At 47.9% G+C, this 26,090-nt stretch overlaps 1 protein-coding gene across 1 annotated transcript in view; it reads left to right on the plus strand.

Moving 5' to 3' along the window:
* Positions 1-4,311: 4,311 nt before the first annotated feature.
* LOC128635844 (fibroleukin-like) overlaps positions 4,312-26,090 on the plus strand; it is a 93,776-nt gene continuing 71,997 nt past the window's right edge. The window contains exon 1 of the mRNA XM_053688957.1: positions 4,312-4,815. Coding sequence (XP_053544932.1) covers positions 4,323-4,815 — 493 coding nt within the window. The 5' untranslated portion in view covers positions 4,312-4,322. The remainder of the gene's footprint in view (positions 4,816-26,090) is intronic.

Below are 26,090 nucleotides of genomic sequence, written 5' to 3' on the forward strand. Positions count from 1 at the left end.
GGAACAACTACATTTTCATTGTGATAACCCAGGTTACGATTTCACCAACATACCACTCTGTTGAGACCACTCTGTTAAGACTCACCATTTCCCTGCTTTGTAATAATTTTATTTCTTTACATTGGGGTGGATTCCAATCTCTCTGATCCTGTTCATTTGTGGGGGGAGGGGTGGCTTCTTACAAGCCCCCCCCCCCCACGCTATATAATCAGGGATTACTGGTTAGTAATACATTTAATGCAGTGATTTGCAACCTTTTTTTTGCCGTGGCACACTTTTTTACATTAAAAAATCCTGCGGCACACCACCATCCCAAAATTTTACAAAATGACACATTGTAGCCTAATACAGGATATATATATATATATATATATATATATATATATACACATACTGTATACACACATACTGTATGTACTGTGCTGTCATGCCATGCCTCCTACAAACTATACATGACATATTGACATTCTTTTACAAACAATCATAATGATTGTCTGTGAATGAATGTCAATAGTTGTAAATGATGCCTGATGAGCCTGTCACATACCTCCCAATATTTCAAAATTTGAAAGAGGGACACCCCCGCACTATTGTCAGTCTGCCGCGGCACACCTGAGGATATCTCACGGCACACTTGTTGAAAAACACTGATTTAATGCATAAACACTTGAGAGTATAGGAGTGGAAAGGAAAGATGCCATAGAACCCAATCTTCTGTAACCCAGTGCCCTAGGCACAAGCCTACTTAACCTTAAACAAACGCCCTTATACCTTCAGCTTCTTTTAGCGCACCTACACTCCTTTTTAACAACTATTGTCTGTCTATTGTTTGAAGAGTTGTAACGGGGAAGACAACTTTAATAAAAGCCTATAATGCATATATTAATCAGATCAATGTATAATATAGATGACGTTTTGCTGTTCTCATAATGAGTACTGTTAGAGGCCAATTTATTAAAGGTATTACGGACCTGATCTGACAGTGCGGATCAGGTCCGCAAGACCTTGCTGAATGCGGAGAGCAATGCCCTCTACGTATTCAGCATTGCACTCACAAGAGCTGTGCACTCACAAGAGCTGCTGGCGCAACGCCGCCACCTGCAGATTTGCGGCCAATCGGCCGCCAGCAGGGAGGTGTCAATCAACCCGATCGGGTTGAATTCCGGTGATTCCTGTCCGCCTCATCAGAACAGGCGGATAGGGTTATGGAGCTGCTTCATGACTGCTGCTTCATGACTGCCGTTTCTGGCGAGTCTGAAGACTCGCCAGAAACACAGCCCTTCAAGCTCCATACGGAGCTTCAGACTCGCCAGAAACACAAGTTATGAAGCAGCGGTCTAAAGATAAAAGGCCATAACCCTGTCCGCGTGCTCTGAGAAGGCGGACAGGAATCGCCGGAAATCAACCCGATCGAGTACGATCGGGTTGATTGACAGCTCCCTGCTGGCGGCCTATTGGCCGCGAGTCTGCAGGGGGTGGGATTGCACCAGCAGCTCTTGTGAGCTGCTGGTGCAATGTTAAATGTGGAGAGCGTATTGCTCTCCACATTTAGTGAGGTCTTGCGGACCTGATCCGCACTGTCGGATCAGGTCCGCAAGACCTTTGATAAATAGAGGCCATAGTGTGTTACAAGAGGCACAGTGTTGTTATTCTATGAAAAGTTTTGCATAAAATCGTGGACATTAAAGCTGTTTATTGTGCAACTGACCTGTAACGACTGATTGCACATTGGCTGATAAACAAAACTCCTACTATTTTATTGGTAAACGGTGACACCTCACAAGTATAATCTATGGGGATAGGGATAAACTGGCACTACACTGGTTTTAAGTAAGAAAAAGAATCATTAGATTCCGGTGCTACCCCTTGGAAACAATTGGTTAACAAAAGGGAGAAAAAGAATAGACAGGGGTTTATATAGCACTCATACTTACTTATGTGGGTATGAAGTTAGTTAAAAAAACTATACTTTAATTATTTGTTTAAAAGATATGGGGTAACAACCCCTACCGTTGGCTTGTTTTTAGTTTAGTTTAGTTTCATGATATTAGGTAGTGGTTTGTGTGTAACGGTAGGGGTTGTTACCCCATATCTTTTAAACAAATAATTAAAGTATAGTTTTTTTAACTAACTTCATACCCACATAAGTAAGTATGAGTGCTATATAAACCCCTGTCTATTCTTTTTCTCCCTTTTGTTAACCTCACAAGTATAACAACGGTTTTACTTCTTTTCCACACAAAAAAACCCAATAGAAATAAATTGTAGTATGTCATAAAAATGCCCTTTCTCAGATGCAACAAAGAAAACAATGTGCCTATTAAATAAAGTAATCATTCAATAAACGTCACACTACAGATTACTAGGTTTAGTTTAATAGAAACAATCCCAAGAACCTATGGAGTTAACTTGTTTTAGTGCAGTTCTGCCTTTATACCCCTGATATCAACACAAAGTGATTCCCGGGAGATGAAAGCGAAGAAACACAATGAGCAGGTATGTACCCAGCCTTAGATTGCTCTCCTGCATCAGGTGTGGGCGGAAAAGAGAAGAATGATTAAAAGCATTGCCACAGATCCTCTTTTCCAGCTGTTCTGCTGACAGAAGAGGACTTCCAGAAAAAAAGTTTTTATCAAGGCAGGTGAGCAAACTTACCCTATCAGTAGAACAGGACACCAGCGAATAAATACGTAGAAAATACTGCCCAGTGTTTGCTTCAGAAAACAAACATTCATATATAAAGCACTTTTGTTGTTACACTAGAGAAGGGGACGGACAGACTAAATCAGCCACTCAGGTGGTATTTTACAAACGTGATCAATATTGATAGGCTTACTGTAGAAAATAAAGAAGACTGAAATATTAAAAGAAAATAAATGCCATATTATAGTGAAATCATGGCCTCTAAATTTAGGAAGCTGCAAATGGTAATTTAAGAAGCTGCAGTCTTAAAATTGTTGTGCCCTGACCTCTCCACCACCTTAGAGCTGGCAGATTAAAATCACCTAATACTGATGTAACAAGGCTGATTGACAAGCTCTCGCGTGATAGGCTGTGCAAGAACATGCTGTGGCATTGAAAAAGTGTCTGCTCGTGCAGTGATAAATGTGGACAGCAAATGCTGCCAGTTTGCCACAATCCTAAGTGGAAAGGTTCCCTTCCTGGGAGCATTGTTAGTCCAGAATGATAAATCTGGCCCTAAGTGTGTGGGAGCCTAACTGAAAATAAATAATAGTTTAAAACCAGTACTGATGTTTTAGTTTCAGAAAGATGCTGTATAATTGGTGATGCAAATTTATGCTAATTACCATGGTTGGCAAGAAAGCTGGCATTCCTACTAACATGAGATGGAAATGTCCTATTATTTTGCTTCATATACTCCATTCCATGATGTCTCCTTTGGGATGTTCAGTGTCGAATATCAGAAACAGAACTGTCACATAACACTGAAACACAGTGACACACTTTTTGAGGTCTGTTTTACAGGTAACACTATGGATTATTAAAATCATGCTATAAAATTAGGTAAACTGTGCAAGTCTACCCAGACCCTCTTTACATTCATTATATCTAACTAAAATGTTAATCAAAAAGTGTAACAAACTAACTTACAATGTCAATTATATACTCAGATTCTTTATACAGACTGTTTTCTAAAATCAGATATTTCAACTAGCAATGAACATTATACTTTTCAAAAGCTGAACAGATTTATTCAAATATATTTATCAAAAGAAAAAATAAATCTAAAATTATCTACATTTTAAATGTTTTTAAGAATCTCATTCTTACAAATATTTAGCAATTTCCCATCAATTAAATAATAAACTTCAAAATTAAAACCCTTTAAATGCTTTATATATACAGTATATATATATATATACACACTTCCAAAGTACTTTCAGTATTGACTTTGCCTGCTTTTTTCTGGACATTTAACTCTGAAAGTTGTGATTTTTCCACTGACCCAGACCTCAGAACCCTGACCCTACAACATGCTATAAAGTGTGAGCCAGGTTGAGTCCAGTAAGTTATCTTAGACACAAGCAGGGCTCTTCTTCAGAGTGTGATGATAATCTACAAGTGCAGACCCCTCCTCTCTGCATGCCTCAAACACTATCTTCATTTGCTTTGAAGATTTGTGAGTGGATTTCCCAGCCTATGAAGGATTGTGTACAGAGAGAGAATTCCCAACCCATAAAACTTGCAGAGAGTTTGCACAGCCTATTTGCATCCATCAGTGCATGATGGAAGTTATGTCTTGTGTGAGCATAGCTGAAGACTGTAAGGCAGCAGTGCTAAACTCCCCCTTGTGCAGGAACATGCTGCTGATGACTTTGTTGCTCAGTCTGCTGGATTTAGGGGCAATGGGGTCTGAAAGCCCTGACTGCAGTGAGAGGAAAGACGACCCTGCTTGCTTGGAGTTACTGGTAGCCATGCCACCTCAGGACGCCAGCTGTGATGGACCTGTAAGCTGCAGACTGCACTTCCTCTCGCCAGATGAGCAGCCTGAGGAGGTTAAAGAGCAACATCATGACACTCACCAAGAGTTCAAGCAGACCATGAAGCAGGCTGGAGCAGAAGGAGGGGGCAAACAGCAAAGCCCCAAAGCCAAAAATGTGGCAGATAGGTTGAACTTAGTGGAGACCAGCATCATCTCCATCACCTCTAAGCTCCAGAAACTGCAGGAAGAGACCAAGGTGAATCTGAGCAGGATAGAGGACAGGCTGAACTCCCTGGTGGTGCTGCTCCTGGGTATCCTGACTGGATGTGAGATGCCCTGTAATGAGTCAGTGCAGAGACTGTCACTGCTAGGTGAGTGTGAGTCAGTGTAGAGGCTATAACTGCTGGGTGAGTGTGAGTCAATGCAGAGGCTAAAACTGCTGGGTGAGTATGAGTCAGTACAGAAACTGCCACTGCTAGGTGAGTGTGAGTCAGTGCAGAGGCTATAACTGCTGGGTGAGTATGAGTCAGTACAGAGACTGTCACTGCTGAGTGAGTGTGAGTCAGTGCAGAGACTGCAACTGCTAGGTGAGTGTGAGTCAGTGCAGAGGCTATAACTGCTGAGTGAGTGTGAGTCAGTGCAGAGATTGTCACTGCAGAGAGACTGTAAGTCTGTACACAGGTTATTACTGCTGGGTGAGTGTGAGTCAGTGTAGAGGTTATCACTGCTGGGTGAGTGTGAGTCAGTGCAGAGGTTATCACTGCTGGGTGAGTGTGAGTCTGTGCACAGGTTATCACTGCTGGGTGAGTGTGAGTCAGTGTAGAGGTTATCACTGATGGGTGAGTGTGAGTTATTGCAGAGGTTACCACTGCTGGTTAAGTGTGAGTCAGTGTAGAGGTTATCACTGATGGGTGAGTGGGAATAAGTACAAAGGTTATCACTGCTGGGTGAGTGTGAGTCAATGTAGAGGTTATCACTGCTGGGTGAGTGTGAGTCAGTGCAGAGGTTATGACGGCTGGGTGAGTGTGAGTCTGTGCACAGTTTATTGCTGCTGGGTGAGTATGAGTCAGTGCACAGGTTATCACTGCTGGGTGAGTGTGAGTCAGTGTAGAGGTTATCACTGCTGGGTAAGTGTGAGTTAGTGCACAGGTTATCACTGCTGGGTGAGTGTGAGTCAGTGCAGAGGTTATCACTGCTGGGTGATTGTGAGTCAGTGCAGAGGTTATCACTGCTGGGTGAGTGTGAGTCTGTGCACAGATTATCACTGCTGGTGAGTGTGAGTCTGTACACGGGTTATCACTGTGGGGTGAGTGTGAGTATGTACACAGGTTATCACTTCGGGGGGAGTGTGAGTCTGTACACGGGTTATCACTGCGGGGTGAGTGCGAGACTGTACACAGGTTATCACTTCGGGGTGAGTCTGTGCAGAGGTAATCAATGCTGGGTGAGTATGAGTCAGTGCAGAGGCTATCACTGTTGGGTGAGCGTGAGTCAGTGCAGAGGTTAATACTGCTGGGTGAGTGTGAGTCTGTGCACAGGTTATCACTGCTGGGTGAGTGGGAATAAGTACAAAGGTTATCACTGCTGGGTGAGTGTGAGTCATTGTAGAGGTTATCACTGCTGGGTGAGTGTGAGTCAGTGCAGAGGTTATGACTGCTGGGTGAGTGTGAGTCTGTGCACAGGTTATTGCTGCTGGGTGAGGATGAGTCAGTGCACAGGTTATGACTGCTGGGTGAGTGTGATTCAGTGTAGAGGTTATCACTGCTGGGTAAGTGTGAGTTAGTGCACAGGTTATCACTGCTGGGTGAGTGTGAGTCAGTGCAGAGGTTATCACTGCTGGGTGATTGTGAGTCAGTGCAGAGGTTATCACTGCTGGGTGAGTGTGAGTCAGTGCCGAGGTTATCACTGCTGGGTGAGTGTGAGTCAGTGCACAGGTTATCACTGCTGGGTGAGTGTGAGTCAGTGCAGAGGTTATCACTGCTGGGTGAGTGTAAGTATGTGCACAGGTTATAACTGCTGGGTGAGTGTGAGTTTGTACACATGTTATCACTACTGAGTGTGAGTCTGTATACAGGTTATTACTGCTGGGTGAGTGTGAGTCTGTGCACAGGTTATCACTGCTGAGTGAGTATGAGTCTGTGCAGAGGTTATCACCGCTGGGTGAGTGTGAGTCTGTGCACAGGTTACCACTGCTGGGTGAGTGTGAGTCTGTGCACAGGTTATCACTGCTGGTGAGTGGGAGTCTGTACACTGGTTATTACTGCTGGGTGAGTGTGAGTCTGTGCACAGGTTATTACTGCTGGGTGAGTGTGAGTCTGTGCACAGGTTATCACTGCTGGGTGAGTGTGAGTCAGTGTAGAGGTTATCACTGCTGGGTGAGTGTGAGTCAGTGCAGAGGTTATCACTGCTGGGTGAGTGTGAGTCAGTGCAGAGGTTATCACTGCTGGGTGAGTGTAAGTCAGTGCAGAGGTTATCACTGCTGGGTGAGTGTGAGTCAGTGCAGAGGTTATCACTGCTGGGTTAGTGTGCGTCTGTGCACAGGTTATAACTGCTGGGTGAGTGTAAGTCAGTGCAGAGGTTATCACTGCTGGGTGAGTCTGTACACATGTTATCACTACTGAGTGAGTCTGTACACAGGTTATCACTGCTGGGTGAGTGTGAGTCTGTACAAAGGTTATGACTGCTGGGTGAGTGTGAGTATGTGCACAGGTTATAACTGCTGGGTGAGTGTGAGTTTGTACACAGGTTATCACTACTGAGTGTGAGTCTGTACACAGGTTATTACTGCTGAGTGAGTGTGAGTCTGTTCACAGGTTATCACTGCTGAGTGAGTATGAGTCTGTGCAGAAGTTATCACTGCTGGGTGAGTGTGAGTCTGTGCACAGGTTACCACTGCTGGGTGAGTGTGAGTCAGTGTAGAGGTTATCACTGCTGGGTGAGTGTGAGTCAGTGCAGAGGTTATCACTGCTGGGTGAGTGTGAATCTGTGCACAGGTTATCACTGCTGGGTGAGTCTGTGCACAGGTTATCACTGCTGGGTGAGTGTGAGTCTGTACACATGTTATCACTACTGAGTGAGTCTGTACACAGGTTATCACTGCTGGGTGAGTGTGAGTCTGTACAAAGGTTATGACTGCTGGGTGAGTGTGAGTCTGCGCACAGGTTATCACTGCTGGGTGAGTGTGAGTCAGTGCAGAGCTTATCACTGCTGGGTAAGTGTGAGTCTGTACACAGGTTATCACTACTGAGTGTGAGACTGTGGACAGATTATCACTGCTGGGTGAGTGTGAGTCTGTACACAGGTTTCACTGCTCGGTGAGTGTGAGTCGGTACACAGGTTATCACTGCTCGGTGAGTGTGAGTCTGTACACAGGTTGTCACTGCTGGGTGAGTGTGAGTCTGTGCACAGATTATCACTGCTGGTGAGTGTGAGTCTGTACACAGGTTATCACTGTGGGGTGAGTGTGAGTCTGTACACGGGTTATCACTTCGGGGTGAGTGTGAGTCTGTACACGGGTTATCACTGCCGGGTGAGTGTGAGTCTGTGCAGAGGTAATCAATGCTGGGTGAGTATGAGTCAGTGCAGAGGCTATCACTGTTGGGTGAGCGTGAGTCAGTGCAGAGGTTATCACTGCTGGGTGAGTGTGAGTCTGTGCACAGGTTATCACTGCTGGGTGAGTATGAGTCAGTGCACAGGCTATCGCTGCTGGTGAGTGTGAGTCAGAGTAGAGGTTATCACTGATGGGTGAGTGTGAGTCAGTGTAGAGGTTATCACTGATGGGTGAGTGTGAGTCATTGCCGAGGTTATCACTGCTGGGTGAGTGTGAGTCAGCGTAGAGGTTATCACTGCTGGGTGAGTGTGAGTCAGTGTAGAGGTTTTCACTGATGGGTGAGTGGGAGTAAGTACACAGGTTATCACTGCTGGGTGAGTGTGAGTCACTGTAGAGGTTATCACTGCTGGGTGAGTGTGAGTCAGTGCAGAGGTTATCACTGCTGGGTGAGTATGAGTCTGTACATAGGTTATTACTGCTGGGTGAGTGTGAGTCTGTACACAGGTTATTACTGCTGGGTGAGTGTGAGTCTGTACACAGGTTATCACTGTGGGGTGAGAGTGAGTCTGTGCAGAGGTCATCAATGCTGGGTGAGTATGAGTCAGTGCAGAGGCTATCACTGCTGGGTGAGTGTGAGTCAGTGCAGAGGTTATCACTGCTGGGTGAGTGTGAGTCTGTACACAGGTTATCACTGCTGGGTGGGTATGAGTCAGTGCACAGGCTATCGCTGCTGGGTGAGTGTGAGTCAGTGTAGAGGTTATCACTGATGGGTGAGTGTGAGTCAGTGTAGAGGCTATCACTGCTGGGTGAGTGTGAGTCAGTGCAGAGGTTATCACTGCTGGGTGAGTGTGAGCCTGTGCACAGGTTATCACTGCTTGGTGAGTATGAGTCAGTGCACAGGCTATCACTACTGGGTGAGTGTGAGTTAGTGTAAAGGTTATCACTGATGGGTAAGTGTGAGTCAGTGTAGAGGTTATCACTGATGGGTGAGTGGGAATAAGTACAAAGGTTATCACTGCTGGGTGAGTGTGAGTCAATGTAGAGGTTATCACTGCTGGGTGAGTGTGAGTCTGTGCACAGATTATCACTGCTGGTGAGTGTGAGTCTGTGTAGAGGTTATCACTGATGGGTGAGTGGGAGTAAGTACACAGGTTATCACTGCTGGGTGAGTGTGAGTCAGTGTAGAGGTTATCACTGCTGGGTGAGTGTGAGTCAGTGCAGAGGTTATCACTGCTGGGTGAGTGGGAGTAAGTACACAGGTTATCACTGCTGGGTGAGTGTGAGTCAGTGCAGAGGTTATCACTGATGGGTGAGTGTGAGTCTGTGTAGAGGTTATCACTGATGGGTGAGTGGGAGTAAGTACACAGGTTATCACTGCTGGGTGAGTGTGAGTCAGTGTAGAGGTTATCACTGCTGGGTGAGTGTGAGTCAGTGCAGAGGTTATCACTGCTGGGTGAGTACGAGTCTGTACATAGGTTATTAATGCTGAGTGAGTGTGAGTCTGTACACAGGTTATGACGGCTGGGTGAGTGTGAGTCTGTGCAAAGGTTATTGCTGCTGGGTGAGTATGAGTCAGTGCACAGGTTATCACTGCTGGGTGAGTGTGAGTCAGTGTAGAGGTTATCACAGCTGGGTAAGTGTGAGTTAGTGCACAGGTTATCACTGCTGGGTGAGTGTGAGTCAGTGCAGAGGTTATCACTGCTGGGTGAGTGTGAGTCTGTGCACAGATTATCACTGCTGGTGAGTGTGAGTCTGTGTAGAGGTTATCACTGATGGGTGAGTGGGAGTAAGTACACAGGTTATCACTGCTGGGTGAGTGTGAGTCAGTGTAGAGGTTATCACTTCTGGGTGAGTGTGAGTCAGTGCAGAGGTTATCACTGCTGGGTGAGTATGAGTCTGTACATAGGTTATTAATGCTGAGTGAGTGTGAGTCTGTACACAGGTTATGACGGCTGGGTGAGTGTGAGTCTGTGCAAAGGTTATTGCTGCTGGGTGAGTATGAGTCAGTGCACAGGTTATCACTGCTGGGTGAGTGTGAGTCAGTGTAGAGGTTATCACTGCTGGGTAAGTGTGAGTTAGTGCACAGGTTATCACTGCTGGGTGAGTGTGAGTCAGTGCAGAGGTTATCACTGCTGGGTGATTGTGAGTCAGTGCAGAGGTTATCACTGCTGGGTGAGTGTGAGTCTGTGCACAGATTATCACTGCTGGTGAGTGTGAGTCTGTGTAGAGGTTATCACTGATGGGTGAGTGGGAGTAAGTACACAGGTTATCACTGCTGGGTGAGTGTGAGTCAGTGTAGAGGTTATCACTGCTGGGTGAGTGTGAGTCAGTGCAGAGGTTATCACTGCTGGGTGAGTATGAGTCTGTACATAGGTTATTAATGCTGAGTGAGTGTGAGTCTGTACACAGGTTATGACGGCTGGGTGAGTGTGAGTCTGTGCAAAGGTTATTGCTGCTGGGTGAGTATGAGTCAGTGCACAGGTTATAACTGCTGGGTGAGTGTGAGTCAGTGTAGAGGTTATCACTGCTGGGTAAGTGTGAGTTAGTGCACAGGTTATCACTGCTGGGTGAGTGTGAGTCAGTGCAGAGGTTATCACTGCTGGGTGATTGTGAGTCAGTGCAGAGGTTATCACTGCTGGGTGAGTGTGAGTCTGTGCACAGATTATCACTGCTGGTGAGTGTGAGTCTGTGTAGAGGTTATCACTGATGGGTGAGTGGGAGTAAGTACACAGGTTATCACTGCTGGGTGAGTGTGAGTCAGTGTAGAGGTTATCACTGCTGGGTGAGTGTGAGTCAGTGCAGAGGTTATCACTGCTGGGTGAGTATGAGTCTGTACATAGGTTATTAATGCTGAGTGAGTGTGTGTCTGTACACAGGTTATTACTGCTGGGTGAGTGTGAGTCTGTACACAGGTTATCACTGCTGGGTGAGTGTGAGTCAGTGTAGAGGTTATCACTGCTGGGTAAGTGTGAGTTAGTGCACAGGTTATCACTGCTGGGTGAGTGTGAGTCAGTGCAGAGGTTATCACTGCTGGGCGATTGTGAGTCAGTGCAGAGGTTATCACTGCTGGGTGAGTGTGAGTCTGTGCACAGATTATCACTGCTGGTGAGTGTGAGTCTGTACACAGGTTATCACTGTGGGGTGAGTGTGAGTATGTACACAGGTTATCACTTCGGGGGGAGTGTGAGTCTGTACACGGGTTATCACTGCGGGGTGAGTGCGAGACTGTACACAGGTTATCACTTCGGGGTGAGTCTGTGCAGAGGTAATCAATGCTGGGTGAGTATGAGTCAGTGCAGAGGCTATCACTGTTGGGTGAGCGTGAGTCAGTGCAGAGGTTAATACTGCTGGGTGAGTGTGAGTCTGTGCACAGGTTATCACTGCTGGGTGAGTGGGAATAAGTACAAAGGTTATCACTGCTGGGTGAGTGTGAGTCATTGTAGAGGTTATCACTGCTGGGTGAGTGTGAGTCAGTGCAGAGGTTATGACTGCTGGGTGAGTGTGAGTCTGTGCACAGGTTATTGCTGCTGGGTGAGGATGAGTCAGTGCACAGGTTATGACTGCTGGGTGAGTGTGATTCAGTGTAGAGGTTATCACTGCTGGGTAAGTGTGAGTTAGTGCACAGGTTATCACTGCTGGGTGAGTGTGAGTCAGTGCAGAGGTTATCACTGCTGGGTGATTGTGAGTCAGTGCAGAGGTTATCACTGCTGGGTGAGTGTGAGTCAGTGCCGAGGTTATCACTGCTGGGTGAGTGTGAGTCAGTGCACAGGTTATCACTGCTGGGTGAGTGTGAGTCAGTGAAGAGGTTATCACTGCTGGGTGAGTGTAAGTATGTGCACAGGTTATAACTGCTGGGTGAGTGTGAGTTTGTACACATGTTATCACTACTGAGTGTGAGTCTGTATACAGGTTATTACTGCTGGGTGAGTGTGAGTCTGTGCACAGGTTATCACTGCTGAGTGAGTATGAGTCTGTGCAGAGGTTATCACCGCTGGGTGAGTGTGAGTCTGTGCACAGGTTACCACTGCTGGGTGAGTGTGAGTCTGTGCACAGGTTATCACTGCTGGTGAGTGGGAGTCTGTACATTGGTTATTACTGCTGGGTGAGTGTGAGTCTGTGCACAGGTTATTACTGCTGGGTGAGTGTGAGTCTGTGCACAGGTTATCACTGCTGGGTGAGTGTGAGTCAGTGTAGAGGTTATCACTGCTGGGTGAGTGTGAGTCAGTGCAGAGGTTATCACTGCTGGGTGAGTGTGAGTCAGTGCAGAGGTTATCACTGCTGGGTGAGTGTAAGTCAGTGCAGAGGTTATCACTGCTGGGTGAGTGTGAGTCAGTGCAGAGGTTATCACTGCTGGGTTAGTGTGCGTCTGTGCACAGGTTATAACTGCTGGGTGAGTGTAAGTCAGTGCAGAGGTTATCACTGCTGGGTGAGTCTGTACACATGTTATCACTACTGAGTGAGTCTGTACACAGGTTATCACTGCTGGGTGAGTGTGAGTCTGTACAAAGGTTATGACTGCTGGGTGAGTGTGAGTATGTGCACAGGTTATAACTGCTGGGTGAGTGTGAGTTTGTACACAGGTTATCACTACTGAGTGTGAGTCTGTACACAGGTTATTACTGCTGAGTGAGTGTGAGTCTGTTCACAGGTTATCACTGCTGAGTGAGTATGAGTCTGTGCAGAAGTTATCACTGCTGGGTGAGTGTGAGTCTGTGCACAGGTTACCACTGCTGGGTGAGTGTGAGTCAGTGTAGAGGTTATCACTGCTGGGTGAGTGTGAGTCAGTGCAGAGGTTATCACTGCTGGGTGAGTGTGAATCTGTGCACAGGTTATCACTGCTGGGTGAGTCTGTGCACAGGTTATCACTGCTGGGTGAGTGTGAGTCTGTACACATGTTATCACTACTGAGTGAGTCTGTACACAGGTTATCACTGCTGGGTGAGTGTGAGTCTGTACAAAGGTTATGACTGCTGGGTGAGTGTGAGTCTGCGCACAGGTTATCACTGCTGGGTGAGTGTGAGTCAGTGCAGAGCTTATCACTGCTGGGTAAGTGTGAGTCTGTACACAGGTTATCACTACTGAGTGTGAGACTGTAGACAGATTATCACTGCTGGGTGAGTGTGAGTCTGTACACAGGTTTCACTGCTCGGTGAGTGTGAGTCGGTACACAGGTTATCACTGCTCGGTGAGTGTGAGTCTGTACACAGGTTGTCACTGCTGGGTGAGTGTGAGTCTGTGCACAGATTATCACTGCTGGTGAGTGTGAGTCTGTACACAGGTTATCACTGTGGGGTGAGTGTGAGTCTGTACACAGGTTATCACTTCGGGGTGAGTGTGAGTCTGTACACGGGTTATCACTGCCGGGTGAGTGTGAGTCTGTGCAGAGGTAATCAATGCTGGGTGAGTATGAGTCAGTGCAGAGGCTATCACTGTTGGGTGAGCGTGAGTCAGTGCAGAGGTTATCACTGCTGGGTGAGTGTGAGTCTGTGCACAGGTTATCACTGCTGGGTGAGTATGAGTCAGTGCACAGGCTATCGCTGCTGGTGAGTGTGAGTCAGAGTAGAGGTTATCACTGATGGGTGAGTGTGAGTCAGTGTAGAGGTTATCACTGATGGGTGAGTGTGAGTCATTGCCGAGGTTATCACTGCTGGGTGAGTGTGAGTCAGCGTAGAGGTTATCACTGCTGGGTGAGTGTGAGTCAGTGTAGAGGTTATCACTGATGGGTGAGTGGGAGTAAGTACACAGGTTATCACTGCTGGGTGAGTGTGAGTCACTGTAGAGGTTATCACTGCTGGGTGAGTGTGAGTCAGTGCAGAGGTTATCACTGCTGGGTGAGTATGAGTCTGTACATAGGTTATTACTGCTGGGTGAGTGTGAGTCTGTACACAGGTTATTACTGCTGGGTGAGTGTGAGTCTGTACACAGGTTATCACTGTGGGGTGAGAGTGAGTCTGTGCAGAGGTCATCAATGCTGGGTGAGTATGAGTCAGTGCAGAGGCTATCACTGCTGGGTGAGTGTGAGTCAGTGCAGAGGTTATCACTGCTGGGTGAGTGTGAGTCTGTACACAGGTTATCACTGCTGGGTGGGTATGAGTCAGTGCACAGGCTATCGCTGCTGGGTGAGTGTGAGTCAGTGTAGAGGTTATCACTGATGGGTGAGTGTGAGTCAGTGTAGAGGCTATCACTGCTGGGTGAGTGTGAGTCAGTGCAGAGGTTATCACTGCTGGGTGAGTGTGAGCCTGTGCACAGGTTATCACTGCTTGGTGAGTATGAGTCAGTGCACAGGCTATCACTACTGGGTGAGTGTGAGTTAGTGTAAAGGTTATCACTGATGGGTAAGTGTGAGTCAGTGTAAAGGTTATCACTGATGGGTGAGTGGGAATAAGTACAAAGGTTATCACTGCTGGGTGAGTGTGAGTCAATGTAGAGGTTATCACTGCTGGGTGAGTGTGAGTCAGTGCAGAGGTTATCACTGCTGGGTGAGTGTGAGTCTGTGCACAGATTATCACTGCTGGTGAGTGTGAGTCTGTGTAGAGGTTATCACTGCTGGGTGAGTGGGAGTAAGTACACAGGTTATCACTGCTGGGTGAGTGTGAGTCAGTGTAGAGGTTATCACTGCTGGGTGAGTGTGAGTCAGTGCAGAGGTTATCACTGCTGGGTGAGTGGGAGTAAGTACACAGGTTATCACTGCTGGGTGAGTGTGAGTCAGTGCAGAGGTTATCACTGATGGGTGAGTGTGAGTCTGTGTAGAGGTTATCACTGATGGGTGAGTGGGAGTAAGTACACAGGTTATCACTGCTGGGTGAGTGTGAGTCAGTGTAGAGGTTATCACTGCTGGGTGAGTGTGAGTCAGTGCAGAGGTTATCACTGCTGGGTGAGTACGAGTCTGTACATAGGTTATTAATGCTGAGTGAGTGTGAGTCTGTACACAGGTTATGACGGCTGGGTGAGTGTGAGTCTGTGCAAAGGTTATTGCTGCTGGGTGAGTATGAGTCAGTGCACAGGTTATCACTGCTGGGTGAGTGTGAGTCAGTGTAGAGGTTATCACTGCTGGGTAAGTGTGAGTTAGTGCACAGGTTATCACTGCTGGGTGAGTGTGAGTCAGTGCAGAGGTTATCACTGCTGGGTGAGTGTGAGTCTGTGCACAGATTATCACTGCTGGTGAGTGTGAGTCTGTGTAGAGGTTATCACTGATGGGTGAGTGGGAGTAAGTACACAGGTTATCACTGCTGGGTGAGTGTGAGTCAGTGTAGAGGTTATCACTGCTGGGTGAGTGTGAGTCAGTGCAGAGGTTATCACTGCTGGGTGAGTATGAGTCTGTACATAGGTTATTAATGCTGAGTGAGTGTGAGTCTGTACACAGGTTATGACGGCTGGGTGAGTGTGAGTCTGTGCAAAGGTTATTGCTGCTGGGTGAGTATGAGTCAGTGCACAGGTTATCACTGCTGGGTGAGTGTGAGTCAGTGTAGAGGTTATCACTGCTGGGTAAGTGTGAGTTAGTGCACAGGTTATCACTGCTGGGTGAGTGTGAGTCAGTGCAGAGGTTATCACTGCTGGGTGATTGTGAGTCAGTGCAGAGGTTATCACTGCTGGGTGAGTGTGAGTCTGTGCACAGATTATCACTGCTGGTGAGTGTGAGTCTGTGTAGAGGTTATCACTGATGGGTGAGTGGGAGTAAGTACACAGGTTATCACTGCTGGGTGAGTGTGAGTCAGTGTAGAGGTTATCACTGCTGGGTGAGTGTGAGTCAGTGCAGAGGTTATCACTGCTGGGTGAGTATGAGTCTGTACATAGGTTATTAATGCTGAGTGAGTGTGTGTCTGCACACAGGTTATTACTGCTGGGTGAGTGTGAGTCTGTACACAGGTTATCACTGTGGGGTGAGAGTGAGTCTGTGCAGAGGTCATCAATGCTGGGTGAGTATGAGTCAGTGCAGAGGCTATCACTGCTGGGTGAGTGTGAGTCAGTGCAGAGGTTATCACTGCTGGGTGAGTGTGAGTCTGTACACAGGTTATCACTGCTGGGTGGGTATGAGTCAGTGCACAGGCTATCGCTGCTGGGTGAGTGTGAGTCAGTGTAGAGGTTATCACTGCTGGGTGAGTATGAGTCTGTACATAGGTTATTACTGCTGGGTGAGTGTGAGTCTGTACACAGGTTATTACTGCTGGGTGAGTGTGAGTCTGTACACAGGTTATCACTGTGGGGTGAGAGTGAGTCTGTGCAGAGGTCATCAATGCTGGGTGAGTATGAGTCAGTGCAGAGGCTATCACTGCTGGGTGAGTGTGAGTCAGTGCAGAGGTTATCACTGCTGGGTGAGTTTGAGTCTGTGCACAGGTTATCACTGCTGGGTGAGTGTGAGTCTGTACACAGGTTATCACTACTGGGTGGGTATGAGTCAGTGCACAGGCTATCGCTGCTGGGTGAGTGTGAGTCAGTGCAGAGGTTATCACTGCTGGGTGAGTGTGAGTCTGTGCACAGGTTATCACTGCTTGGTGAGTATGAGTCAGTGCACAGGCTATCACTACTGGGTGAGTGTGAGTCAGTGTAGAGGTTATCACTGATGGGTGAGTGTGAGTCAGTGTAGAGGCAATCACTGCTGGGTGAGTGTGAGTCAGTGCAGAGGTTATCACTGCTGGGTGAGTGTGAGTCTGTGCACAGGTTATCACTGCTTGGTGAGTATGAGTCAGTGCACAGGCTATCACTACTGGGTGAGTGTGAGTCAGTGTAAAGGTTATCACTGATGGGTAAGTGTGAGTCAGTGTAGAGGTTATCACTGATGGGTGAGTGTGAGTTATTGCAGAGGTTACCAGTGCTGGTTAAGTGTGAGTCAGTGTAGAGGTTATCACTGATGGGTGAGTGGGAATAAGTACAAAGGTTATCACTGCTGGGTGAGTGTGAGTCAATGTAGAGGTTATCACTGCTGGGTGAGTGTGAGTCAGTGCAGAGGTTATGACGGCTGGGTGAGTGTGAGTCTGTGCACAGGTTATTGCTGCTGGGTGAGTATGAGTCAGTGCACAGGTTATCACTGCTGGGTGAGTGTGAGTCAGTGTAGAGGTTATCACTGCTGGGTAAGTGTGAGTTAGTGCACAGGTTATCACTGCTGGGTGAGTGTGAGTCAGTGCAGAGGTTATCACTGCTGGGTGATTATGAGTCAGTGCAGAGGTTATCACTGCTGGGTGAGTGTGAGTCTGTGAACAGATTATCACTGCTGGTGAGTGTGAGTCTGTACACAGGTTATCACTGTGGGGTGAGTGTGAGTCTGTACACAGGTTATCACTTCGGGGTGAGTGTGAGTCTGTACACGGGTTATCACTGCGGGGTGAGTGTGAGTCTGTGCAGAAGTAATCAATGCTGGGTGAGTATGAATCAGTGCAGAGGCTATCACTGTTGGGTGAGCGTGAGTCAGTGCAGAGGTTATCACTGCTGGGTGAGTGTGAGTCTGTGCACAGGTTATCACTGCTGAGTGAGTATGAGTCAATGCACAGGCTATCGCTGCTTGGTGAGTGTGAGTCAGAGTAGAGGTTATCACTGATGGGTGAGTGTGAGTCAGTGTAGAAGTTATCACTGAGGGGTGAGTGTGAGTCATTGCAGAGGTTATCACTGATGGGTGAGTGTGAGTCAGTGTAGAAGTTATCACTGAGGGGTGAGTGTGAGTCATTGCAGAGGTTATCACTGCTGGGTGAGTGTGAGTCAGTGTAGAGGTTATCACTGATGGGTGAGTGTGAGTCAGTGTAGAGGTTATCACTGATGGGTGAGTGGGAGTAAGTACACAGGTTATCACTGCTGGGTGAGTGGGAGTCAGTGTAGAGGTTATCACTGCTGGGTGAGTGTGAGTCAGTGCAGAGGTTATCACTGCTGGGTGAGTGTGAGTCTGTACACAGGTTATTACTGCTGGGTGATTGTGAGTCTGTACACAGGTTATTACTGCTGGGTGAGTGTGAGTCTGCACACAGGTTATCACTGTGGGGTGAGAGTGAGTCTGTGCAGAGGTCATCAATGCTGGGTGAGTATGAGTCAGTGCAGAGGCTATCACTGCTGGGTGAGTGTGAGTCTGTACACAGGTTATCACTGCTGGGTGGGTATGAGTCAGTGCACAGGCTATCACTGCTGGGTGAGTGTAAGTCAGTGTAGAGGTTATCACTGATGGGTGAGTGTGAGTCAGTGTAGAGGCTATCACTGCTGGGTGAGTGTGAGTCAGTGAAGAGGTTATCACTGCTGGGTGAGTGTGAGTCAGTGTAAAGGTTATCACTGATGGGTGAGTGTGAGTCAGTGTAGAGGTTATCACTGCTGGGTGAGTGTGAGTCTGTACACAGGTTATCACTGCTGGGTGGGTATGAGTCAGTGCACAGGCTATCGCTGCTGGGTGAGTGTGAGTCAGTGTAGAGGTTATCACTGATGGGTGAGTGTGAGTCAGTGTAGAGGCTATCACTGCTGGGTGAGTGTGAGTCAGTGCAGAGGTTATCACTATTGCGTGAGTGTGAGTCAGTGTAAAGATTATCACTGATGGGTGAGTGTGAGTCAGTGTAGAGGTTATCACTGATGGGTGAGCGTGAGTTATTGCAGAGGTTACCACTGCTGGTTAAGTGTGAGTCAGTGTAGAGGTTATCACTGATGGGTGAGTGGGAATAAGTACAAAGGTTATCACTGCTGGGTGAGTGTGAGTTATTGTAGAGGTTATCACTGCTGGGTGAGTGTGAGTCAGTGCAGAGGTTATGACTGCTGGGTGAGTGTGAGTCTGTGCACAGGTTATTGCTGCTGGGTGAGTATGAGTCAGTGCACAGGTTATCACTGCTGGGTGAGTGTGAGTCAGTGCAGAGGTTATCACTGCTGGGTGATTGTGAGTCAGTGCAGAGGTTATCACTGCTGGGTGAGTGTGAGTCAGTGCAGAGGTTATCACTGCTGGGTGAGTGTGAGTCAGTGCACAGGTTATCACTGCTGGGTGAGTGTGAGTCAGTGCAGAGGTTATCACTGCTGGGTGAGTGTGAGTCTCTGCACAGGTTATCACTGCTGGGTGAGTGTGAGTATGTGCACAGGTTATAACTGCTGGTTGAGTGTGAGTTTGTACACAGGTTACCACTGCTGGTTAGTGGGAGTCTGTACACTGGTTATTACTGCTGGGTGAGTGTGAGTCTGTGCACAGGTTATTACTGCTGGGTGAGTGTGAGTCTGTGCACAGGTTATCACTGCTGGTGAGTGGGAGTCTGTACACTGGTTATTACTGCTGGTTGAGTGTGAGTCTGTGCACAGGTTATTACTGCTGGGTGAGTGTGAGTCTGTGCAGAGGTTATCACTGCTGGGTGAGCGTGAGTCTGTACACAGATTATCACTGCTGGGTGAGTGTGAGTCTGTACACAGGTTATTACTGCTGGGTGAGTGTGAGTCTGTACACAGGTTATTACTGCTGGGTGAGTGTGAGTCTGTACACAGGTTATCACTGATGGGTGAGTGTGAGTCTGTACACAGGTTATCACTGCTGGGTGAGTGTGAGTCTGTGCACAGGTTATTACTGCTGGGTGAGTGTGAGTCTGTGCACAGGTTATCACTGCTTGGTGAGTGTGAGTCTGTGCACAGATTATCACTGCTGGTGAGTGTGAATCTGTACACAGGTTATCACTTCGGGGGTGAGTGTGAGTCTTTGCAGAGGTAGTCAATGCTGGGTGAGTATGAGTCAGTGTAGAGGTTATCACTGATGGGTGAGTGTGAGTCAGTGTAGAGGTTATCACTGATGGGTGAGTGTGAGTCATTGCAGAGGTTATCACTGCTGGGTGAGTGTGAATCTCTATACAGGTTATTACTGCTGGGTGAGTGTGAGTCTGTGCACAGGTTATTACTGCTGGGTGAGTGTGAGTCTGTGCACAGGTTATCACTGCTGGGTGAGCGTGAGTCTGTACACAGATTATCACTGCTGGGTGAGTGTGAGTCTGTACACAGGTTATTACTGCTGGGTGAGTGTGAGTCTGTACACAGGTTATTACTGCTGGGTGAGTGTGAGTCTGTACACAGGTTATAACTGATGGGTGAGTGTGAGTCTGTACACAGGTTATCACTGCTGGGTGAGTGTGAGTCTGTGCACAGGTTATAACTGCTGGGTGAGTGTGAGTCTGTGCACAGGTTATCACTGCTGGGTGAGTGTGAGTCTGTGCATAGATTATCACTGCTGGTGAGTGTGAGTCTGTACACAGGTTATCACTGTGGGTTGAGTGTGCGTCTGTACACAGAGGTAATCAATGCTGGGTGAGTATGATTATGAGTCAGTGTAGAGGTTATCACTGATGGGTGAGTGTGAGTCAGTGTAGAGGTTATCACTGATGCGTGGGTGTGAGTCATTGCAGAGGTTATCACTGCTGGGTGAGTGTGAGTCAGTGTAGAGGTTATCACTGATGGGTGAGTGGGAGTAAGTACACAGGTTATCACTGCTGGGTGAGTGTGAGTAAGTACACAGGTTATCACTGCTGGGTGAGTGTGAGCCAGTGTAGAGGTTATCACCGCTGGATGAGTGTGAGTCAGTGCAGAGGTTATCACTGCTCGGTGAGTGTGAGTCTGTGCACAGGTTATCGCTGCAGGGTGAGTATGAGTCTGTGCACAGGTTATCACTGCTGGGTGAGTGTGAGTCTGTACACAGGTTATTACTGCTGGGTGAGTGTGAGTCTGTACACAGGTTATCACTGTGGGGTGAGTGTGAGTCTGTGCAGAGGTCATCAATGCTGGGTGAGTATGAGTCAGTGCAGAGGCTATCACTGCTGGGTGAGTGTGAGTCAGTGCAGAGGTTATCACTGCTGGGTGAGTGTGAGTCTGTACACAGGTTATCACTGCTGGGTGGGTATGAGTCAGTGCACAGGCTATCGCTGCTGGGTGAGTGTGAGTCAGTGTAGAGGTTATCACTGATGGGTGAGTGTGAGTCAGTGTAGAGGCTATCACTGCTGGGTGAGTGTGAGTCAGTGCAGAGGTTATCACTGCTGGGTGAGTGTGAGTCTGTGCACAGGTTATCACTGCTTGGTGAGTATGAGTCAGTGCACAGGCTATCACTACTGGGTGAGTGTGAGTCAGTGTAAAGGTTATCACTGATGGGTAAGTGTGAGTCAGTGTAGAGGTTATCACTGATGGGTGAGTGGGAATAAGTACAAAGGTTATCACTGCTGGGTGAGTGTGAGTCAATGTAGAGGTTATCACTGCTGGGTGAGTGTGAGTCAGTGCAGAGGTTATGACGGCTGGGTGAGTGTGAGTCTGTGCACAGGTTATTGCTGCTGGGTGAGTATGAGTCAGTGCACAGGTTATCACTGCTGGGTGAGTGTGAGTCAGTGTAGAGGTTATCACTGCTGGGTAAGTGTGAGTTAGTGCACAGGTTATCACTGCTGGGTGAGTGTGAGTCAGTGCAGAGGTTATCACTGCTGGGTGATTGTGAGTCAGTGCAGAGGTTATCACTGCTGGGTGAGTGTGAGTCTGTGAACAGATTATCACTGCTGGTGAGTGTGAGTCTGTACACAGGTTATCAGTGTGGGGTGAGTGTGAGTCTGTACACAGGTTATCACTTCGGGGTGAGTGTGAGTCTGTACACGGGTTATCACTGCGGGGTGAGTGTGAGACTGTACACAGGTTATCACTTCGGGGTGAGTGTGAGTCTGTGCAGAAGTAATCAATGCTGGGTGAGTAAGAATCAGTGCAGAGGCTATCACTGTTGGGTGAGCGTGAGTCAGTGCAGAGGTTATCACTGCTGGGTGAGTGTGAGTCTGTGCACAGGCTATCGCTGCTTGGTGAGTGTGAGTCAGAGTAGAGGTTATCACCGATGGGTGAGTGTGAGTCAGTGTAGAAGTTATCACTGAGGGGTGAGTGTGAGTCATTGCAGAGGTTATCACTGCTGGGTGAGTGTGAGTCAGTATAGAGGTTATCACTGATGGGTGAGTGTGAGTCAGTGTAGAGGTTATCACTGATGGGTGAGTGGGAGTAAGTACACAGGTTATCACTGCTGGGTGAGTGTGAGTCAGTGTAGAGGTTATCACTACTGGGTGAGTGTGAGTCAGTGCAGAGGTTATCACTGCTGGGTGAGTGTGAGTCTGTACACATGTTATTACTGCTGGGTGAGTGTGAGTCTGTACACAGGTTATTACTGCTGGGTGAGTGTGAGTCTGCACACAGGTTATCACTGTGGGGTGAGAGTGAGTCTGTACACAGGTTATCACTGTGGGGTGAGTGTGAGTCTGTACACAGGTTATCACTTCGGGGTGAGTGTGAGTCTGTACACGGGTTATCACTGTCAGTGTAGAGGTTATCACTGATGGGTGAGTGGGAGTAAGTACACAGGTCATCAATGCTGGGTGAGTATGAGTCAGTGCAGAGGCTATCACTGCTGGGTGAGTGTGAGTCTGTACACAGGTTATCACTGCTGGGTGGGTATGAGTCAGTGCACAGGCTATCGCTGCTGGGTGAGTGTAAGTCAGTGTAGAGGTTATCACTGATGGGTGAGTGTGAGTCAGTGTAGAGGCTATCACTGCTGGGTGAGTGTGAGTCAGTGCAGAGGTTATCACTGCTGGGTGAGTGTGAGTCAGTGTAAAGGTTATCACTGATGGGTGACTGTGAGTCAGTGTAGAGGTTATCACTGCTGGGTGAGTGTGAGTCTGTACACAGGTTATCACTGCTGGTGAGTGTGAGTCTGTACACAGGTTATCACTGTGGGTTGAGTGTGAGTCTGTACACAGGTTATCACTTCGGGGTGAGTGTGAGTCTGTACACGGGTTATCACTGCGGGGTGAGTGCGAGACTGTACACAGGTTATCACTTCGGGGTGAGTGTGAGTCTGTGCAGAAGTAATCAATGCTGGGTGAGTATGAATCAGTGCAGAGGCTATCACTGTTGGGTGAGCATGAGTCAGTGCAGAGGTTATCACTGCTGGGTGAGTGTGTCTGTGCACAGGTTATCACTGCTGATTGAGTATGAGTCAATGCACAGGCTATCGCTGCTTGGTGAGTGTGAGTCAGAGTAGAGGTTATCACTGATGGGTGAGTGTGAGTCAGTGTAGAAGTTATCACTGAGGGGTGAGTGTGAGTCATTGCAGAGGTTATCACTGCTGGGTGAGTGTGAGTCAGTATAGAGGTTATCACTGATGGGTGAGTGTGAGTCAGTGTAGAGGTTATCACTGATGCGTGGGTGTGAGTCATTGCAGAGGTAGTCAATGCTGGGTGAGTATGAGTCAGTGTAGAGTTTATCACTGATGGGTGAGTGTGAGTCATTGCAGAGGTTATCACTGCTGGGTGAGTGTGAATCTGTACACAGGTTATCACTTCGGGGTGAGTGTGAGTCTTTGCAGAGGTAGTCAATGCTGGGTGAGTATGAGTCAGTGTAGAGGTTATCACTGATGGGTGAGTGTGAGTCAGTGTAGAGGTTATCACTGATGGGTGAGTGTGAGTCATTGCAGAGGTTATCACTGCTGGGTGAGTGTGAATCTGTACACAGGTTATTACTGCTGGGTGAGTGTGAGTCTGTGCACAGGTTATTACTGCTGGGTGAGTGTGAGTCTGTGCACAGGTTATCACTGCTGGGTGAGCGTGAGTCTGTACACAGATTATCACTGCTGGGTGAGTGTGAGTCTGTACACAGGTTATCACTGCTGGGTGGGTATGAGTCAGTGCACAGGCTATCGCTGCTGGGTGAGTGTGAGTCAGTGTAGAGGTTATCACTGATGGGTGAGTGTGAGTCAGTGTAGAGGCTATCACTGCTGGGTGAGTGTGAGTCAGTGCAGAGGTTATCACTGCTGGGTGAGTGTGAGTCTGTGCACAGGTTATCACTGCTTGGTGAGTATGAGTCAGTGCACAGGCTATCACTACTGGGTGAGTGTGAGTCAGTGTAAAGGTTATCACTGATGGGTAAGTGTGAGTCAGTGTAGAGGTTATCACTGATGGGTGAGTGGGAATAAGTACAAAGGTTATCACTGCTGGGTGAGTGTGAGTCAATGTAGAGGTTATCACTGCTGGGTGAGTGTGAGTCAGTGCAGAGGTTATGACGGCTGGGTGAGTGTGAGTCTGTGCACAGGTTATTGCTGCTGGGTGAGTATGAGTCAGTGCACAGGTTATCACTGCTGGGTGAGTGTGAGTCAGTGTAGAGGTTATCACTGCTGGGTAAGTGTGAGTTAGTGCACAGGTTATCACTGCTGGGTGAGTGTGAGTCAGTGCAGAGGTTATCACTGCTGGGTGATTGTGAGTCAGTGCAGAGGTTATCACTGCTGGGTGAGTGTGAGTCTGTGAACAGATTATCACTGCTGGTGAGTGTGAGTCTGTACACAGGTTATCAGTGTGGGGTGAGTGTGAGTCTGTACACAGGTTATCACTTCGGGGTGAGTGTGAGTCTGTACACGGGTTATCACTGCGGGGTGAGTGTGAGACTGTACACAGGTTATCACTTCGGGGTGAGTGTGAGTCTGTGCAGAAGTAATCAATGCTGGGTGAGTAAGAATCAGTGCAGAGGCTATCACTGTTGGGTGAGCGTGAGTCAGTGCAGAGGTTATCACTGCTGGGTGAGTGTGACTCTGTGCACAGGCTATCGCTGCTTGGTGAGTGTGAGTCAGAGTAGAGGTTATCACCGATGGGTGAGTGTGAGTCAGTGTAGAAGTTATCACTGAGGGGTGAGTGTGAGTCATTGCAGAGGTTATCACTGCTGGGTGAGTGTGAGTCAGTATAGAGGTTATCACTGATGGGTGAGTGTGAGTCAGTGTAGAGGTTATCACTGATGGGTGAGTGGGAGTAAGTACACAGGTTATCACTGCTGGGTGAGTGTGAGTCAGTGTAGAGGTTATCACTGCTGGGTGAGTGTGAGTCAGTGCAGAGGTTATCACTGCTGGGTGAGTGTGAGTCTGTACACAGGTTATTACTGCTGGGTGAGTGTGAGTCTGTACACAGGTTATTACTGCTGGGTGAGTGTGAGTCTGCACACAGGTTATCACTGTGGGGTGAGAGTGAGTCTGTACACAGGTTATCACTGCTGGTGAGTGTGAGTCTGTACACAGGTTATCACTGTGGGGTGAGTGTGAGTCTGTACACAGGTTATCACTTCGGGGTGAGTGTGAGTCTGTACACGGGTTATCACTGTCAGTGTAGAGGTTATCACTGATGGGTGAGTGGGAGTAAGTACACAGGTCATCAATGCTGGGTGAGTATGAGTCAGTGCAGAGGCTATCACTGCTGGGTGAGTGTGAGTCTGTACACAGGTTATCACTGCTGGGTGGGTATGAGTCAGTGCACAGGCTATCGCTGCTGGGTGAGTGTAAGTCAGTGTAGAGGTTATCACTGATGGGTGAGTGTGAGTCAGTGTAGAGGCTATCACTGCTGGGTGAGTGTGAGTCAGTGCAGAGGTTATCACTGCTGGGTGAGTGTGAGTCAGTGTAAAGGTTATCACTGATGGGTGAGTGTGAGTCAGTGTAGAGGTTATCACTGCTGGGTGAGTGTGAGTCTGTACACAGGTTATCACTGCTGGTGAGTGTGAGTCTGTACACAGGTTATCACTGTGGGGTGAGTGTGAGTCTGTACACAGGTTATCACTTCGGGGTGAGTGTGAGTCTGTACACGGGTTATCACTGCGGGGTGAGTGCGAGACTGTACACAGGTTATCACTTCGGGGTGAGTGTGAGTCTGTGCAGAAGTAATTAATGCTGGGTGAGTATGAATCAGTGCAGAGGCTATCACTGTTGGGTGAGCATGAGTCAGTGCAGAGGTTATCACTGCTGGGTGAGTGTGTCTGTGCACAGGTTATCACTGCTGATTGAGTATGAGTCAATGCACAGGCTATCGCTGCTTGGTGAGTGTGAGTCAGAGTAGAGGTTATCACTGATGGGTGAGTGTGAGTCAGTGTAGAAGTTATCACTGAGGGGTGAGTGTGAGTCATTGCAGAGGTTATCACTGCTGGGTGAGTGTGAGTCAGTATAGAGGTTATCACTGATGGGTGAGTGTGAGTCAGTGTAGAGGTTATCACTGATGCGTGGGTGTGAGTCATTGCAGAGGTAGTCAATGCTGGGTGAGTATGAGTCAGTGTAGAGTTTATCACTGATGGGTGAGTGTGAGTCAGTGTAGAGGTTATCACTGATGGGTGAGTGTGAGTCATTGCAGAGGTTAT

This window comes from Bombina bombina, chromosome 7, assembly GCF_027579735.1.
Source record: "Bombina bombina isolate aBomBom1 chromosome 7, aBomBom1.pri, whole genome shotgun sequence".
NCBI lineage: Eukaryota > Metazoa > Chordata > Amphibia > Anura > Bombinatoridae > Bombina > Bombina bombina.